This window comes from Metopolophium dirhodum, chromosome 1 (assembly GCF_019925205.1).
Source record: "Metopolophium dirhodum isolate CAU chromosome 1, ASM1992520v1, whole genome shotgun sequence".
NCBI classification, from domain to species: Eukaryota; Metazoa; Arthropoda; class Insecta; order Hemiptera; family Aphididae; genus Metopolophium; species Metopolophium dirhodum.
In genome coordinates this window covers 126,255,372-126,275,933 of record NC_083560.1, presented here as the reverse complement: position 1 = coordinate 126,275,933, position 20,562 = coordinate 126,255,372, and the positions used below count along the sequence as shown (strand labels likewise).

Sequence of the window (20,562 nt, the reverse complement as noted above, 5' to 3'; positions counted from 1 at the left end):
TTAGTCAACTTGATAATATAATATTTGTTTTAGCTTCGTGCTTATAATACTTGCCTGTAACGACTTTCGAATCCCGTGAGCTAATGCACTCTCATACACTTCTTTATAGCCATCGATAGTCATCTGGAGTTCATCGCGAATCCGGATCAACATGAAACCCCGTTCCGTACAGTTCAACGTAACCTGTCTTATGACTTCATCTATATATAAATACACGTGTTGAATGAGAATTAAGTTATATTATGAACTATAAAATAAACCAACATTAAATCAGTTATATATACTTAACCCAAATAAATAAATTATTAGTTATTAACTTAAAGGAGCACAAAACACAAAAAATATTAATTTTTTTCATTTGAAATAATGTTCAATTCTAAGAATAATGGTTTTACGTTTCTACTTACATTATTCAATAAGTTATGAGTAATTGAAAAAAAACGAACGTGATGTCATTAAGTCCGGCTTATCGTAATTGCCTGTCTTATACGTGTAAAAGTTCTTCGCTTCACACAACGATTTACCAACCTAAACATTTTATTTATGTAATTTAATTCATGTATAAATGTGTGGTTCTATATGTTTAAGACGACACAAGTATCAGAATTTCAATATAACGTTTAGTTTTTTAGTTTATTAAAAATCTTAAAAGTTTTTTTTTAATTTTAATTTTATATTAAGTCACCATGACGCACTGTTTGACAAAATTGTCACTTTTAACTTTTTTAATGAGTAAAAAACTAAACGTTATATTGAAATTTTGATACTTTTATCGTCTTAAACATATAAAATCACACATTTATACCTACGTAAATTAAATTTCAGAAATAAAAAAGTTGGGTTGATAAATGGTTGAGTGAAGTAAGGAACTTTTACCCAGACAGCATTTTGAAATGATAATATTATAATAACATTATAATAATATTATAATCACGAATAATATTATTATAATGTTAAAATGATATTTTTACTCAAACATTTGCTGTCTGGGTACATGTATAAAAAGATTGGCAATTAGGTACGATGAGTAATGATAGTAATTTTATTATTTTAAGCTATAGGTTAACGGTTAACCATTTATTACCTAGACATTGTATATGGGTCACCCATACGGCCATATTGCTTTAACGGATTGTATTTTTTGGAAGTTTTGTATAGGGCTTGAAAGGAAATTTAGTACAGGAGCCAAAAATTTGATTTGGGGGGCCTGCTTGTATTACATACTTTATGGAAACATTTTCTAATAGTTATTATAATCTTGTAAAAACGGTATTTTCCCGTAAATATAACAATAAATAAATAAATTACTAAATATTATATTAATAAACGAAACGTGATACTGAAAACTATTGTTTTTCTGCTATTTACTGCACATAAGGTAAAGCCACTCAAAAGTATACACCGTTTCATGAGCCATTCAACTCTGGTCGAATACCTACGTTTGTAATGTACCTATCACTTCTGTCATACAAACTCATCATATTATTATAGTTAGTTAAATATTCTTACTAAAACATTGATTATATATTTCTTGTTTGATCGGGCAAATCCCCACCTCTTTGGCGTTGTATTTTTTTAAATATGTGTCAAATTTCTCAACAAGATTTTTCACATCCCGTTTAGTGGCCGGTTGAATGGATATTTGTTGAGAAAATATTTTACCATCCATTTCCCATTCCCTTGGTGGTAATATACTATTTAAGACGGCTGTACAATTACGCTGTTTAGTCTCATCAACATAGTCGCCAGAGTCCATTACGCTAACATTGCTTTCCATACAATATTTTTCCTATAATAATGAAATTATTCTAACTAATTTATAAGATTTATACTGCCTTTAATCTATCTATGTATATATAATATAATATACATATATATATATATATACAGAGTGTCCCGTGAGGATATACCCATTAGTTGTTTCACCTAAAAACTAAAAAAATTATTAAAAATCATGAGATTAATAAAAATAAAATGTTGAAAAGTGAAAAAAATAACCCACAACACTCAGCAATGCATAATGCATGCTTACTGTAATAACCTGGCCACCCGTTTCACACTGCTTTCTGCTTTGGGGTGCACCCAGCCTACAGTTAATTTTTGAATTCTAGAAAACAAATATCTTTAAAAATTGGGCTCAATCAAATTCTAGGATTTAAAAATAATTCAATCTAACTCTGAATTTGAGTTTTATAAACGATAAATGGTAAATTTTATGAAAATATTGTGATAGAAGTTTTAAATAGGTACCTCCACATAAAGAATCCGTCTCTGCACGCCTGGCATATGGTAACTATAGAATAGAAAATTTGAAAAATGTTCTACGCAGGTTATGTACTCACCATGTAGGTAATAAAATTTTTTTAAAAAAAGGTTACTTAAGTTCGTAAATATTGTTCGCAAATGAGTTGTAACTGGGTTGATCAACCATAGGTAAACTTATCGTACAGTCCACGCAGGAATGTTTTAATTATTAGGTACTAATAGTTATATTATGAAATAAGCCTGCCTGCTTTTTGTGGTCCAACAAGTTGACAGCGTCACGCAGCGCAGATGCGTGAACCGAGTTCAAAACATACAGGTATCAGTATGTTTCTCCGTACCATTGATATTAGAGATATCTATGGTTCATGCATAGTACATTCGCAGATTATGGTCTATGTTCATTTTATAGTCTCAAATTAGTAATTACTGATAACTGATATGTAGGTCGCAGGTAACATATTATATTAGATATTTAGTCATAAATCATACATACCTAATAATACGATACCGAAATATTATAATATTATGTTAAAAATAATATCTTTACGTCTTTACATACAACGAAAATAAATATAAATGTAGTATTGTAATATTATAATTAGACTGGAATGATGAAAATAAGGTATTTTATAAATATTATATCGTAGGTTAATACTTGTTTGGACTGTGTTGAAAGTGTTGGCATAGATTTGGTGGCTATCAATTTTGGATTATCAAACTGCACCAAATTTATTTCAAATGAAAGTACTTTTTCGATAGTACTCATTTTAATACCAGTTTCTACTGAAAAATTAATAATCTATATACCATAGGGAATAAGATAAAAATAAATTATAGGTGCACTTAATGTGATACCGTCTACCAATTTAACATGGTAGGTATTATTTTTAGTTTTATATAATATATTATGTTTAATTTTACTTGTGTTAGATTTAAGTGCCTATTAAATAATTTGTGTATGTAACGTGTAAACAAAAATATAGCTTACTTTTATAAATTATGTGAATATCTTAAAGAAAAACTCAACAATATCATATTATATTGGTATAAACAAAAATATCGTTATTAAAAATTAACTGAATAAATTGCATAGAAACCATAGAAACTATGATAGAAGTGATTAATCTCGTGATATGACTGAATTTATGATTTAAAATAAATTTTAATATTACACAGGTCTATTTTTACGGTTGGCCATGGTTGTTTAAAATATAAATTCAAGTACCTACCTACCTATAGGCACTCTGCAAATTTTAATTTTCCTCAATCGTATATGATTTTGTACAAAAGATACAACGATACTATATAGATTTATTATTCATCTCAGTATATTAAGTACCTATAGCGTGGCAAAGCTTATTAACCTATTATTATTTAACCTTTAAATGCTTATAAAAAAAATTGTAACTAGAATTTTAAATTTTTTCATCTGCCTTTGAAACAATATACTAGGAGCCTTATATTAATTGATATTTATAGAAAAAAAATGGTAACTGAAAATGTCTGTAAACAGCTCAAAATAAGTCAAAATATTTGGAAAATGTGTAATTGCTAATATGTAATTGCTTTTTTAACAATATATTAGGAACCTCACGCTTTTTTACCCAACAAATAGAATTTTATTGATATTTATAGAAAAAAAAAGTAAAAAAATTGAAAACTGACTATGTCCGTAAACAGCTCGAAAAGAGTCAAATTATTTTCAAAATTTTATCGTGTATAGAAAATGTTAATATAATCATTCAGTGAAATTTTCAAGTATCTACAGTCATACGTTTTTTAATTACAACAAAATAAGAAAATCGTTACATGAGATATCGAGTGAATATCAAATGTTGTAAAAATATGAATTTCAAACGCTCATAAAAATTTAATTTGACTTTCTTGTAGACATTTTTTTTTTTTGATAAAGGTAGACAAACTTATGAGGAATGTTGTATTACATTTTCAAATCTTAGATTTAAAAAGAAAATTTTTTATGAAATTTTAACTCAAAATAATTTACAAATTTTCGTCATTTTTACGTATTTTGTCAATATTTTAACTTTAAATGCTTATAAAAAAAAAAGGTGGATAAGTGGATGTCGCTCTGCTGTACAGTAGGTTACAAGTGGGTCACTGTAATGGATGATGTTAAATTTAAATTCAATTATATAATATCATTGTATAAGAAAAACGATTCTGAGCGAAAACGGTCAGTCAGCCTATGATAGGAGCCTATGAAATAAGTATATTTGATGATATTATTGTGAATAAAGTAATTTATATATAAACTATTTACGTGGAGCCTTGTTTTAAATTTTCAATCCTTAGCCATAAAAGTTAAACATTTTATACATTTTTAACTACAAAATAATTAATAAATTATAAATTTTATAAATGCTGTCAAAATTTGAACTTTAAATGCTTATAAAAAAAAATTGTACTTATGTATTTTTAATATTTTTCAACTGCAATTGAAACATTATATCAGGAGCCTTGCATTAAATTTTCACGCTTTTTGACACAACAAATAAAATTTTATTGATATTTATTGAAAAAAAACTAAAAAAATTGAAAACTGACTATGTCCGTAAACAGTTCAAAAAGAGTCAAATTATTTTCAAAATGTTATGGTGTATAGAAAATGCTAATATAAACATTCAGTGAAATTTTCAAGTATCTACAGACATTCATTTTAAATTACAATAAAATAAGAAAATTGTTACATGAGAAATCGAGTGATTATCAAATGTTGTAAAAATATTAAAATTTAAGACGCCCATAAAAATTTAATTTAAGTATCTTGTAGACATTTTTTTTTTGATAAGGGTAGACAAATTTATAAGTAATCTTATATTACATTTAAAAATCTTAGATTTAAAAAGGAAAATTTTTATGAATTCTCAACTCAAAATAATTTGCTAATTTTCGTGATTTTTCCGTATTTTGTCAAAATTTGAACTTTAAATGCTTATAAATAAAAACTGTGACTAAGGATTTTTAATTGTTTTCATCTGCCTATGAAACAATAACCTAGGAGCCTTCTATTAAATTTTGAAGCTTTTTTACTCAACAGATAAAATTTTATTGATATTTATAGAAAAAAAAACTAAAAAAATTGAAGACTGACAATGTCCGTAAACAGCTCAAAAAGAGTCAAAATATTTTCAACATTTTATGGTGTATAGAAAATGCTAATATAAACATTCAGTCAAAATGTCATGTTCCTACGGTCATTTGTTTTAGAGTTACACCAATAACGAAAATCGATTTTCTCAAAAACAGATTTTGCGTAAAAATTTCCGTTTTTCCTTAATTTTTCTTTTGTTTTTCGCGTCGCTTTTGAAAACTACTAGGAATTTTTTACTTTTGACCCCCCAAAGTACCAATAAGATTCACTTTCCTATCAGAAAAGTTACTGTTGAACAAAATCCAAGCACTTTTTCTGTCCTAAAAGGTGATGACAGACACAAAAATTAAAATTAAAATTTTAAAACAATATAATTTTCTATTAAAATTTGTTTTAGATTTTGAGCAGAGCAATGAGTGTATTGATTTTACAATGATATGTGCTTTTTTTTTTGGTGTGTGTGTCCGTCATTACCTTTTAGGACAGTTAAAGTGCTTGGATCTTTAGTGCTTTGGATCAATATCTTTTCTGATAGGAAAGTGAATCTAGTTAGTATTTTGAAGGGCCGAAAGTAAAAATTTCCCAGTAGTTTTCAAAAGCGCCGGGAAAAACAATAAAAAAAAAATTGATTTTGGTTTTTGGTGTAACTCTAAAACAAATGACCATTGTTACATTACATTTTGACTAGATGTTTAGCATCTTCTATACACCATAACATTTTCAAAATATTTTGACTCTTTGTGAGTTATTTATGGACATTGTCAGCTGTCAATTTTTTTTTTCTATTATTGTCAACACAATTTGTTGGGTAAAAAAGCGTGATCATTTAGTACAAGATTCCTAATATATTGTTACAAAAAATATTAAAAATACATAGGTAGGCAATTTTTTTTATAAGCATTTAAATTTCGAATTTTGACAAAATAAATCAAATTTAAAATTTAATAATTATTTTGTTTATTAGTTAAAAGTTTATAAAATGTTCAACTTTAATATCTACGGATTGATAATTTAAAACAATGTTCTATGTTATTCTCCATATATAAAAATGGATCCCTGTTTCCATTTTTCATCGCATCACGCATGAACGGCTACACTGATTTCGCTAATTCTTTTTTTGTAGTGTTCATAATTGTCAGGAGAAGGTTCTTATGTAATACAATTTTATAAAAATCCACCGGAAAAGTAGAAAATTTGGATGTCAAAAACAACAGTGGCGCCACCAGTCCAGAAAAAAATAAACTAAATAATAAAAAAGTTAGTTAAATATTTAATATAATATTATATTGGTTGTTATTGGTTAATCGGGCGAGTTTGTTGATTTGTATTATTATTTTTTATCAATCTATATCTAACTATATAAATGTGAAATGAAATTCTTTGTACAGGGTAAACTCTGGAACAACTTATCAGATCTTCTTGATCTTTTTTTTAAACGAAAGAGTATATCACGGAGAAGGTTTCTATGAAAGAAAATTTTAGGAAAATCCACTGGAAAAGTAGGAAATATGGTTGTCAAAAATACAACAGTGACGCAACAGGTTAGGTTAGTATTTTGTATTAATTGATTATAATATTAATCCACCATAGGTAGAATACGACAAACTTGGAATAACTTTGGTACTTTAGAGTTAAATCATACACTTACGTACAAACAGAATGGAGTCCGCGATCTACCGCAGGTAGATTGCCTACCTGATAATATACAGTTGTGAATCAAAATTTTCATTCAGGGTAACGGAAAAGTTGAGATTAATTTTGAACACCATACACCGAATATTAAATAACGAATTGAACAAAGTTTGAGTTGATATTTAAAGGGAAACGAAGTGCACGGGTTCAGCTAGTAGGTTATATTTATATTTTATACACGTGAGTGTATGATTTAACTCTAAATTATCAAAGTTAAACCAAGTTTGTCGTATTCTACCTATGGTGGATTAATATTATTATTTTCATAACATGTATTAATTACTAATGTCTAATACAGAAAAATAGATATTTTAGATACAATTTTTAAATTTGTCGTTTATTATTGTTATTATTAGAAAGAACTAGATTTAACAAGTAGGTATACAACATTAGTACCTAATACAAATCGTATTTACTAATGTCTAATAGTGAAAAATCACAATGGCTCTAAGATTTAGCTATTTTACCACATTATTTTACCGGTAAATTTACTGATATTTTTTATTACGTAAATTCTCCATGTCTAGTTGACATTGATTGCAGATTATAAAAGTAATAGTAGAAATTAGTATTTTTTTTTATCCAGTGAGTGGGGTCGAGTGATGAATTGCCTATGTGTGTATTTTAAGGCGTTCTTTTTTTTTCTTAGTGGCAGCCCTTCCGGATCGTTGGATAAGATGGGTCTTTTTAAGGTTTATTATTGTAGCCGTTTATTGTTAGCATAAATATTACATGTATGTAAATTACCGATTCATTATTTAAAGCCAGAAGAATGGTAAAAAGAATTAATCAACACTGACATGATAATGCCGATGACGATGTTTTTATTCTCGTGTCCTATATTTTCAAGTGTTATATCTCAAACGAATATTAAAATGTTATATAATCAAATCGTTGTACTTAAACTATTAATTTCCAACTTAGCGTCTGAAATTGATAACTGCTACATCAGTATAGCGATGAGAACATTAATGTCAGGAAAAATGTAATATGACATTAATAAATTGATGGTCACTTTCTCCAAAAAAAGTGAAATGTATGTTATATCCTCTTTTTATTGGCCAATAAAATTAAAACTTACAATACTTTCACATTTAATATTATGTTTAATTACTTATATTATTGGTTTATTTATATTAAATGTGTGAAGTAATGACAAATCCACCAGCTAATAGTCTTACAAAAGACAGTTATAACGCTTCAAAGACATCAAAGTCATCAATGAAACTGTGAAGATATTATCTTTTAGTGATGATAATAATACATCGCTATATTGGCACCTTCAAGTACAAATATATGAGTAAATGTTTTAAAATAATAACTTCATCTATATAATTTATTAATATGAGTGGTTTAAATAATAATTAAGTAGGCAAATCATATATTTTTTTATTGGTTATATTTTTTTAAATTTAATTTCATCTATAATTTATTATAGTTGCTTAAGAGTTGCGCAACAATAGGTAGTATCTTATTTTATATATTTATTTTTTTATAGTCGATGAAACTTATATTGATTGTGATCATTATTAATTACCTTGACAAACACCCTGTAAATAATTATGATATTGAAACTATCCGTTAGTCTGAGTAATGTGATAAAATCAAACTGACCTTGAACTTTTAACTATATAAACAATCAAAAAGTTAATATTTCTAACTTTATTACCTATAGATAACGAAAAGTTTAAAAGTAGAGATAGCAGGGACACCTCAATATGCCATCAATATCCATTACTATCAACCAAAATTCAGAAAATATTAGTTTTGTATCAACTTTTTGGTATTTTCAATATAAATTATTTTATAAAAAATAATATTTTAAAATATAAATAAATAATGTTTTTATTATGTTCATGTACTACAGAATTTGAAAAAGAAGTGCTTTACAGGCTAATATCCTTAAATTTTGAATTTAAATGAGATGTTAATAATCAATGGGAAATGGCCCAAAGGGCAAAGACTGGAGATCATAGAAAGTTTAAGACTCATGGTCGTATTTAAGATTTTTCATCCTTGGGCAACATCATTATGGCGCCATCTGCAACTATACTATCCTATTTTAGTATTTATACTCAATATTTATTATTCACACAAAATTAAAAATAATTTCTTATGATATCTTATGAATAACTAAATATATTTATAAATTGTATGGAATACAGAATTGTATGATTATATTATATTACAAGCTGTTCCACCTGGCGTGGCCTGTGCCAAAGATTTGTAAATTATATTTGTAAAAAAATGTATGTGCCAAATTTCTATTTATCATAATAGTAATACATTATGTAACCAATGGCAACCATTTAAATAAACAATAAGTATTCTTTGTGTGGGTTATACCATTTACCTATCTAGCTATAAGGGTTAAAAAAATATATTTACTTAGTTTATAGGATCCCATTCGTTCCGACAAAAGGTACAAATTAACACGTCTTTTGTACCGTTTGTAGGAAATCCGTCCTGTATGAAGTACCTACCTTATTTTAAAATTGTTTCAAACATTTAATTTTTTTTTATTATTTAGTATTTTAAAATTTACAATTATATAACAATTAACAACCATCATAATATTAATAATATCTAAATAACAAATTCTTATTTTATTTTAATTATATTTATTTCAAGTATAGAACACTGTGTTTATTTAAAGTGAGAAAAAATAAATGTTACATTGAGGCCAAATGTTTACCAAGAATTTGTATAAGAAATATTTATAATTTAATCCTATGTTAATTGTTAACATACCCCTGGGTCCCAATATCTAATATTTCAATATTTTTCAGGTACAACCAGGTAATTATTTAAAAAGTAAAAATAAACTATAAATGTTCTCTCATAACTCTTTAAAATATGAATTTCAGAAAATGCATTCTTAGAGCACACCTAAGTGGTGGTACACTCGTACCATAACGTTTCAAGTCTCCAGCTATCATATTTAAGGGTCTACGTTGATCAGTCAGTTAGGTAGTTAAAAACGTACATTAAGTTTTTCCCAACATTTCAAATTTCCCGTACAATTGTTCTATTTTTTAATTCTACAAAAACCTTATTCGTACTATTACAAACATTTTTGTTTAAAAATTAGCCAAATCTAAAACAGCCGTTCTCTGCAGGTGGTGCGATTACAAAAAAACGACATTTTATTTTTATTTATTTTTATCTATAATATAGATTTTTTCGGTACATTTTTTTGTGGATCCGCATAGTAAACTATTCAATATATTTGGTCCAGTTAATACTTTGAGTTCCAACAATAAATTCTCGTGGTAAGACATATGACAAGATATCAACAAATTCATACTAGGTGAAAGAAATCTACGATTATTTATTAGAATAATAATATTATAATTATGAACATTCACATTTTATATTGAATAATAAGAGTATTTACTATTTAGCTTCTGTATAATATTTATATAAAAAGATATTATGTTATTTAATTTATATAAAGAATAATATTAAAGATTCGCAATTAATTTATAATAATCTTATATTTGAATAAAATTATTAATTTCAAGAAGTAATAAGTTCGCCGTTTTTATCATAATCATAATCAATGTTTGGAGTGATTATCATGTACGGCATACTAAGAGTAGCCAATAACGAAATAAGAATACGTTTAGTAGTGGACATCTTTTCTGGTCGATTACGGACAGGGTGTGCCTCCGCTGTAGTGTTTTTATTGGAAGTTGTCTCTGGTGTTGAGGGCGATCGACGATTTCTGTTTCTTATCTTGGATCTTAACGAAGAACTGGATCTGTTGAGGAGTGACATAACCGAATTAAGACCATCATCTGAACCTTTAGTCTTAACTACAACTTGTCGTCGTTCCCTTTTCATGTAAAAAAAATGTATTCGTATTAATGGAAACAGAAAAGCAATCAATATTTTTTTCAGTGGTCACTACTTTAAAATATATTCTTCTGTTATGCACTACCGATACCCCTAAATATAAATTCCGCAACAAATATCGCTACTCTTATGCAAATGTAGGGCACCACAGAAAGACGCAATTTTTTTTTATTTCAAGTTCTATAACAATATGATTTAGAACTGTGTATCTCAAGCACAGCTGTTCAATCTGTCATTATTAACAAAATATATAATTTATATTTAAAACATAGGTTTGCTTGTTGCCTTTTTTAGATTTATTTTGTGGTGTATCAAATTCAATAACTAGATAATTTTTATTGTTTAACAAATATGAATGAATGGACAATATTAAATTAATAAACGGTCTGAAGATGGAGGCAGCGTATTATTAATACGTGGGTTTAAGCCAACAAGCAATTGATTTTCCATCGTAAAAACCAACCACTGCACCGTACCACAACCATAAATAGAAATACTATAACATGTTTTAATTTCAATGGAAAAATAAATTAAAACATGTATTCTAAATTATATTTATTCAACAAAATGATCATAGTTGGAATACATTTACCATGAGGCAGGTTGCACAAAGGATCAATAAGTTTTATCAATTAAATACATATTGGGTTATCGGTTCGAGAAGTTATGGACCCGATTTCTGTTCGATACATATTCAAAAGAGTTCTATAACTTTATTTGCTTGATAAGATCAAATTATTTTGTGGTAATGGTAATAATGTAATATTGATAATAGTTAACACTGATAACAGTCAAATTTTATTGTAATCATGGTAAAAGATATTTATCCGACTGTTTATTGAACCGTTATCACAGCTTATTATACTCTTTTTATCGATCTTTTGTGCAACCGGGCATGAGTATAAATACTCAGTAAGATGATTATCGTATGTTATTTATAAATTTTCAAGAACAGAAAAATTTAAATATGGATGAAAATAATATTCATAAATATTTTTCAATTTAGAATAAATATTAACTATTTAACATGAATCAAATAAAAATGCTACATTAATTAGAAAATGTAAATATTTATAAGAAGTAACATATGAACCACGAAATAGATAAGTGTGCGCTATTAAAGAATGAAAATTCTAGTTTCTTTGTTTTTAATATTGCTTCCGAGTTCCGAGATAATACAAAAATTATATTTAATTTATTTCAAATGATAATTATTATAGTTACCTCTACCTACTGCTGATATAATAATAACTGTTGGAACTAGTTGTATTTGTATACAAAGAAAAAAGATGTTTCGATTAAAAATGTACGTATTATTAATTTTACGTTACAATAAACATTATAAATATGCCTACATAAAATGTATTAAAAACCCCCGAAATGTAAGTTTTGAATTTAATTAGGCACATCTTATAACATTATTATTTTATTCATATGCGATTTTACTGTATAATGATTATACTTATGATCATACGATGACGTAAAGCACTCTGAAGTTAGTTAAATTTACTGATATTTTGCATTTTAATAATATTGATAATATTATAGAGTAGGTAAATGACTAGGAGGATAAATGACTATCGTCGGTCCCATAACAACAAGTAAAAAATAGGATGCATTTACCTTAGGCTTCCATGCTTGCTGATGACGAACTCGGTGTTGGGAGAACTTGGGTCCTTTGGTCGCATCACGTCATAATAGTCACGGTTTATCGGATAGTTAAGACTTCTATCGGTTGTAACACAGCCAAAAATGCCAATAATGCCATCACATCTTCTCAGGTAAGGGGGATCCCGCTTCACGTCGGACGGCGTATCGGAAACTTGAGCTGAAATTATAATGGTATGGATTTTGTTATTTATTTATAAACAATTTAGACATTATTAAATAAACACATGAAACTACAAACAAGAAACTATGTAAAGCAAATAAATGAATGAGTAAAAAATCCTAAATCCAAAAAAATATTTCATTTGCAAAAATATGATTCATTAATAATAAAAAAAAATACCAATAATAGTATTAACTATTATCAATAAAGTGCTTACTAAGAACGAAATAAAAACAAAAATTATAATCAATTATGGTACTCACCGTCGGGTTGATTTATATCGTCACCCAAGACTTCGAGTGCATATCCGCTGATGGCAATGAATGCGGTGATCAAAATAACGATTTTGGTTATGGACGTCATGATGTTGTAGGTGCACTGAAATACTGAATTCTGATGGTCAGAAACCCTCTGCGGGCTCTTTTATAATCTACCAAGGCGGCGGCGGGGACGAACAGTTTTTACATGCCTAAGAAGGGGTCGCTAGGTGCGCACCTACCGGACAACCAATAAACCGCATACGAGCATATGATATTATATTTTAATACGATATAATTTTCTTGACTTATGACTGTTGATATACATTGCAAAAGCCTATTTTTCAGTGATCCATTAATATTCACATACATATACAACATATGACTTTTTTTTTATACATACCTATCATTTTTTTTTTTATTATTTTTTTTTTTTTGTGTCTGTCATCACCTTTTAGGACAGTAAAAGTGCTAGGATTTTTTTCAACAGTAACTTTTATGATAGGAAAGTGAATCTAGTTGGTACTTTGGGTGGTCGAAAGTGAAAATTTCCTAGTAGTTTTCAAAAGCGACATGAAAAACAAAAGAAAAACGGGAATTTTTGCGCAAAATATGTTTTCGAGAAAATCGATTTTGGTTTTTGGTGTAACTCTAAAACAAATGACCGTAGGTACATGACATTTTGACTGAATGTTTATATTAGCATTTTCTATACATCATAACATTTTCCAAATATTTTGACTTATTTTGAGCTGTTTACGGATATTTTCAGTTGTTTACGGACATTGTCAGTTCTCAATTTTTTTAGTTTTTTTTTCTATAAATATCAATAAAATTTTATTTGTTGAGTAAAAAAGCGTGAAAATTTAATGCAAGGCTTCTGATATATTGTTGGTTGCGACGCAGCCGGCGCCGGTTCGATTCCTTGGTCACGGGCTGCATTTTTCTTCGGGCAAGTCACGGTGTCCGGAGAACAAGTGCCGCCATCCCCCACCCGGGCATGGCAGATACCTACGGGTGCCTAATCAAAAATTCTGCCAAACACAAACACTCACTTGTAAAAACCCACTACTTCAAACCCTACTACCACCACAATACAACCCTACTAACAGCTAATGGTCATAGATGCCGAGCTTAAGGATCAATAAAAAAAAAAAAATTATTTTTAATAAACAATAATACAAATTAATGCTTTTCGCTGCTGTGAGCTACCCGGGTGAGTTTACCACCACCCTTGATTAATCAGCCGTTAATGGACAATTATGTTAAGGATCGCGTTGTTAAAATATTGTGGAAAAACGAAAAGAAGTCCAATGCGTAGTATGTGCGTAGTACCTGCCGGCTGCCACCTGGTATATTTTTTTCATCGTGAACGACAGCATCGAATTCACACACCCAAACTCTGTTATTGTCGTATTTTCGTTGACCTTATATTTAATGTAGGTATATAATTTTACAAGTTACAACTGTCAACTAACAAATAATATATATTATATTCTGACCTCGACAATCTTTTGTATACGTTTCGTGAGGGGGGGTTGTTGTCAGCTGGGATGCACGTCGGTCGGACCATCGTCCTGTTGCAATATGACTGTCGTTTAAAATATGTAGTTTACCTACATGCAGGCCGTTTTCATACAAACAGTGCCGGCACTAGGTATTGCGGGGCCCTGGACATAGGTAATAGGTACCCAGAGGAAGGCAAAATTCTAGCTTTTTTTAAATCAGGATTTTTTTAAATTAATGCGGTTTTTATTTGAATTTCAAACATTAAAAATAATAATACCAAGTTATTCTTTTTTTAATTATAATATGTTAACAAAAAATTATTTACAAATAATAAAATAATATGCATGTGTTGAAAATTATAAGTTAATAAATTTGTGGGGGCCTATTATATTTAATTTATATAATTTATATTTATTTTAATAATTACAACTTATATAAACATCAATAAAAAATAAATAAAATCATCAAAATGTTTGAATGATATAAAAAATTGTTTAATATCTAAGTACGCGGCGGCGGTAGACAATAAACTACATTAAAACTAATCCTGATACACTAGATACGCACGCAGTAGGTACATTTTATTTAATACAGCTATACCTACTAAACCTAAACTAAATTGTAATAATAATTTCTTAAATAAAAACTTAATTTAAAGTTTTCGGAGAGCTTTTCCAAACAAAGAACAGAAAAAACAATAACTCTAGAGATAATAAATATTTATATTATTAATTATAGTATACTCCTACAATACTCGGGTATCCTCAAAATATTACTCCTTCGTCGTATCAATAACGATTTACTTTGTACTATGGCTAAATTTAGATATAATTTTCTAAATAACTAATGATAGAAATAATATTAATATTATACATGTGTAGTATATAACAATAAGTCAATAAATGTATAGATTTATAATTTGTTAATATAAAATATCAATGTGTTTCGTGGTATTAAGGGGATTCCATACCGTGGTTTTCTATTTTTGTCTAACACACGTGCGACATAGGATTTAAGACGGATTCTTTGCCAAACATATCAATTGATCTAATGAAGTTATGAGAATTCTGAAAACAGATTTGAATTTGTCATCAAGTCTACTTAAAATCGACTTTCCCATAATTTTGATTTTTTTATTTTAGCTTCTCCAAAAATTGAAATACAAAAATGTTTAAATACTCTTTTTTAATATGACGTTTTCTGGAATTTGGGGGATAATATCAAAAATGTGGCAAAGTCGATTTCAAGTAGACTTGACGACGAATTCAAATCTGTTTTCAGAATTCTTATCGCTTCAATAGATCAATTTGAATGTTTGGCAAAAAACACGTCTAAAATACTATGTCCCGCGTGTGTTAGACAAAAACAGAAAATCACGGTATCGAATCCCCTTAAGATGATAATTAAAAATTGCGGGGCCCTTTAACAAGCGCGGGGCCCATTTGTCCTCCCCTAGCGCCGGCACTGCATACAAAAACATACCATATACCTTATCGGCGTCGTCTATATTAACAATCGTAAAAGGTATAACATGTATTATAATATATTATATATAAATACATAGGTAGTATTATTATATATTTAAAATGTACCCATGTATACTACTCTGCAGGAGCTGTTGTTATACCCGTGGCGGTGAAATTTTGACGCCAAGACTTGTCGCCATGAAAACACAATGCTTAGGAATTTCGACCGTCGACTATTGTTACAAAATATACGTATAAGAAATGAATAACACGTCATTCGGTTATACCTACACGAAATAAAGTAAAGTAAAAATATGAACGGCGGGATGCATCTTTTAGTATAACGATAAACCTTACTCACTTTCAAATTTCCCCAACGCACTGTTATTAATATATTAGTAATATTAGTAATATTGAAATATAAGATGAAATTCAAATTTTAATAATAAATATTTCATTTAAATTTTTTGTACGTATTCTAATGGGGTAGACGGTATCTCTTGTCTCCTACAACGCTTTTTTACACAATCATAGATTTAAAAAGAAAATTTTTTATGAATTCTTAACTCAAAATAATTTGCTAATTTTCGTGATTTTTCCGTATTTTTCAAGATTTGAACTTTAAATGCTTATAAATAAAAACTGTGACTAAGGATTTTTAATATTTTTTATATATCATAGTAACAATATAGTAGGAGCCTTGTATTAAATTTTCAAGCTTTTTTACCCAACAAATAAAGTTTTATTGACATCCATAGAAAAAAAAAACTAAAAAAAATGGAAACTGAAAATGTCCGTTAACAGCTCAAAATAAGTCAAAATATTTTGAAAATGTTATGGTGTATAGAAAATGCTAATATAAACATTCAGTCAAACAAAAACCAAAATCGATTTTCTCGAAAACAGATTTTGCGTAAAAATTCCCGTTTTTCCTTAATTTTTCTTTTGTTTTTCACGGGGCTTTGAAAACTACTTGAAAATTTTCACTTTCAACCACCTAAAGTACCAACTAGATTCACTTTCCTATCATAAAAGTTACTGTTGAAGAAAATCCAAGCACTTTTACTGTCCTAAAAGGTGATGACAAACACAAAAAAAAAATAAAAAAATAAAAATAAAACACACCTCATTGTATAAACATTACATTCATCGCTTCGCTAAGAATCTAAAATTATATTTATGTACGTCTCTGAATATCTGTATTTAATCCATTTCACTACCTATTTCGTCAAAACATCGGACACGAATACGAGATGCACTAGTTTATCATCAAGTCGATTATAATTATGATCAATAGTTTATTTTCTAATTTTTTAATTTTTTTTCCCTGATATGTAGACATTATCTGAAACCGAGTTATATTGCACGTAACACCGACGTCTTAGTAAAAAAATACAATATTTTTATGCCGACTCGTTACATTAGGAATAAGGCAGGTCGTGTTTTGGTGTTTTTAAAAATGCTGTATAAAAATATGTGTAGGTACCTGTATTCACGGGTCCAATCTATGGTCTTTAGAAATTGGAAATCGACCTTCAGCCGGAGCCGGATCAGTTTTTTTCTCCATTATTTACTTGAGGGGTGTAACAACAAAGAGGCGCCAACTCTTGAATTATCGTCGGGTATCAGCAACACAAAACCGGTTTTACCACTTTTACGGTCCCGTGTGCACATTATTTAAGTAATTTATAGTGCACGTGTAGCTGGATCGAACGCATGGACGACCCGAATAATAAACATGTTGGCCTAGGGATAATGGGGAGCCGGTTTCCGGTTAGTTTCTAATTCGAAAATAAGAGGCCGACGCAGCACTGTCACACGCATACACAATATAAGGATGATCATTTTATACATAACATGAAAAAGTGTAAAACAATTATTAGTGAATTTCTGAACTACTGCGTAATGTGTATAATAATATATTTACGGCAATATTGTCGTCTTGGGTAACTCTGTGACTACCTACTATACCCAACAAAAAATTTAAATAATTTAACAAAGAAAACAGATGAGTAATTAATTATACCAAAAGAATATGGTGTAGAATTAATGTATACATGAAAATGATAAAAAAAATTGAATGTATCTAGGTATACTTAAATATTTGTTTTCAAATACATTTTTACTGAATATTAAAATATAAGTTTTGAATAAATTTCAAATTAAATATTTGTAAAATAACTATGTAAGTATAGGTACTTGAATACTTTGAAAATGTATTTTTAACTAGATGCCAATAAATGTTTTTATTTATATGTTTTAATGTTTTGGTAGCTATTATTTGTTCATAATATAATTATTCATATTGTTAATTAATAGTTAATTATATTATATTAGCTATTGTATGAAAATATCGTCAAATTACCCTTTTTATTTTTTATGTTTATCCATCAAACAGCTTTAGTTAATTGTCATGGTTGTGGACTATTTATATTATTGATTTTAATATATTTCAACTTTTGCTAAGTATTTAAAATCAAAATAATATATAGTTAAAAATTGAAAACTTCATCCAAATACGGACATGAGTAAATCTGAAGTCAATTATGTAGGAATTCTGTACTGTAGAGACACAAATATGTTAACATTAGTCCATCTGGTCGTATATTAGATAAATGTATACGTAGATGTTCTAGAACTAAGGCAGACTTAATATCTGAAGCAATATGTGGCATTGCGGCTATACCTATTATAGCCTATAGGTATATAAACATATTATATAAAAATGTAATGTGTTTTAAACCGGTCGCATTCCATCTTCGTGCACCCTACGACCCGCCAACGGTGTAGTTAATACACAAAGTGACTCAGACGATTTTGGTGTCGGCTTGGCACGTTTATCGCGTGTACAATAAACAATAAACATATAAAATATACCTAAGATAGTAAGATGCGGCGCCGGTGAGTCACGCAGAGGTATCATCAATCCGAACTGGCACGTAAAATTATGGGTTCAGCATTTTTTAATGAATTAGGTACTCGGTGAGGGTTGGCTGTTGCACGGTCAGTTTCACTTATTATATTTTTGCTACCTATATGATATTAAACTATATTGTTATACTCGTATAGGTATCAAGGACTGGAACCTTTTGAATTTATCGGAATCGGTCCTGATACTGGTACTCCAAAAATAAAATCACTGTTCCGGTTCGGTTCTGGTTTTTTGATAAAATAAAAATAAAGGTGTCGGTTCCAAATAATATTGGTACCGATTCCAGATAATATAGGTACCTACTGAAAAGTATAATAGTTTTAAATTCCTATCCGGAATGCGGGTTTAATTAATAGTATGAAAAATATAAAAAAACTTATACGATTATAGGTACATAGCTTATACACAAAACATGAATACCATTAAATTATGACAAATAAAATTATTCTATTTTTGAACTTAAAAGAAACTATTTAATTTAAAAATTCCGGTTGGGTTCCGGTACTTTCTTTATTAAAATAAAGGTTTCGGTTCCGGTTCCGGTTCTTAATATTTTAAAGGTTCCGGTTGCAGAAACAGTTTTGAGTTCTTTTAGGTTTGGTTCTAGCCCCTGATAGGTATGTATGTGTTTCGGAATTCCTTACAACAGAAAGGATACAATAGAAAATAAAATAGGCAATATTTATCGATTAATACTAAAGTCAGACATGTTCTGTAAGAACGTGGTTTTATATTATTGTCGTGCTTGATAAATAATACATCTCATAATATTATATGATATTTATTTATTTATTTTTTTTTGTTATTGGGTAACCCGCGGAAACATAGGCCGTTGGGTGAGGATATTTATTTATTAATTATTACTCTTCAAGAAAAGAATGGTAACGCCGCTAAGAAAATATGATTTCACTGCCTATTTTAAATGATAATATTATTACTTATCAATAGTGATGGTATAAAATATTGTTTTTATTTATGATAAGTATTATTTTGTTTTGAGAAATACAATAGTATCAGCCATGTTTTGCAAATTAAGTTTTTCCATTCAAAGTTTCATACAAGCCATGTTTAGGTCGTTTCAATATAAACTAAAATCTAACATGAAATGAAAAGCCTTAGTCTAGATTTTTGTCTTAGGATGCATTTTTGTAATGATTTTAAAAATGTTGGTATACTTAAATTTAAAGAAAGAAAACAATTTACGATAGTAAGATAATTTGGTATTTGAATCATCACTTTTATCACTAAAAAATCATATTATGTTGTATTTTTCTAAAAAAATGTTGAGGATATGAAATAAAAGTTAATTTCTTAAAAAAATTTCAACTTAACATTAATTTTATTTCAGTTCACATCGTATTCTCAACTGAATCTTTACATTTTAGTTTTAAAAATGTTTTATATTTTAAAAATGTTTGCCTTTTTATGTTTAATTATAGGAATATTATTGATATATCTACACATAATCATTATACAAGGTTCAATAATGCTATTGGTATTATTGTTCCTAAACCTAGAACTAATTTTAATAAATTTTATATTCTGTTTGTATTTTGTAAAATTTGTACTACTTTAAAAATTAATTTACTTTCTTTTAATAACAATTATATATTATTTAAGCAATACATTAATTCTATCGA

At 28.2% G+C, this 20,562-nt stretch overlaps 2 protein-coding genes across 2 annotated transcripts; both read right to left on the bottom strand.

The window, feature by feature from the left end:
- Positions 1–3,031, bottom strand: LOC132934039 (33 kDa inner dynein arm light chain, axonemal-like). The gene is made up of 3 exons (XM_061000325.1): positions 2,921–3,031; positions 1,510–1,789; positions 1–200 (listed from the first exon to the last, which is right to left on the bottom strand). Exons 1-3 carry the CDS (start codon positions 3,029–3,031, stop codon positions 1–3), a joined length of 591 nt encoding a protein of 196 aa, XP_060856308.1.
- Positions 3,032–10,365: 7,334 nt separating this feature from the next.
- On the bottom strand, positions 10,366–13,343 carry LOC132937396 (uncharacterized). Its single transcript, XM_061004213.1, has 3 exons — positions 13,022–13,343; positions 12,551–12,755; positions 10,366–10,907 (listed from the first exon to the last, which is right to left on the bottom strand). The coding sequence occupies exons 1-3, from the start codon at positions 13,119–13,121 to the stop codon at positions 10,589–10,591; spliced, it is 624 nt and encodes a 207-aa protein (XP_060860196.1). The 5' UTR covers positions 13,122–13,343; the 3' UTR covers positions 10,366–10,588.
- Positions 13,344–20,562: the final 7,219 nt, after the last annotated feature.

Excerpts from the sequence above, each read along its gene's own strand:
- LOC132937396 (XM_061004213.1), bottom strand. The coding sequence starts at position 13,121 with ATGACGTCCATAACCAAAATCGTTATTTTGATCACCGCATTCATTGCC. Across the intron at positions 12,756-13,021 it reads CGATATAAATCAACCCGACG|CTCAAGTTTCCGATACGCCG; the intron begins GTGAGTACCATA and ends TTATAATTTCAG. Across the intron at positions 10,908-12,550 it reads AGCAAGCATGGAAGCCTAAG|GGAACGACGACAAGTTGTAG; the intron begins GTAAATGCATCC and ends TTACATGAAAAG.
- LOC132934039 (XM_061000325.1), bottom strand. The coding sequence starts at position 3,031 with ATGAGTACTATCGAAAAAGTACTTTCATTTGAAATAAATTTGGTGCAG. Across the intron at positions 1,790-2,920 it reads TTTCAACACAGTCCAAACAA|GAAAAATATTGTATGGAAAG; the intron begins GTATTAACCTAC and ends TCATTATTATAG. Across the intron at positions 201-1,509 it reads AATATATAATCAATGTTTTA|ATGAAGTCATAAGACAGGTT; the intron begins GTAAGAATATTT and ends ATTTATATATAG.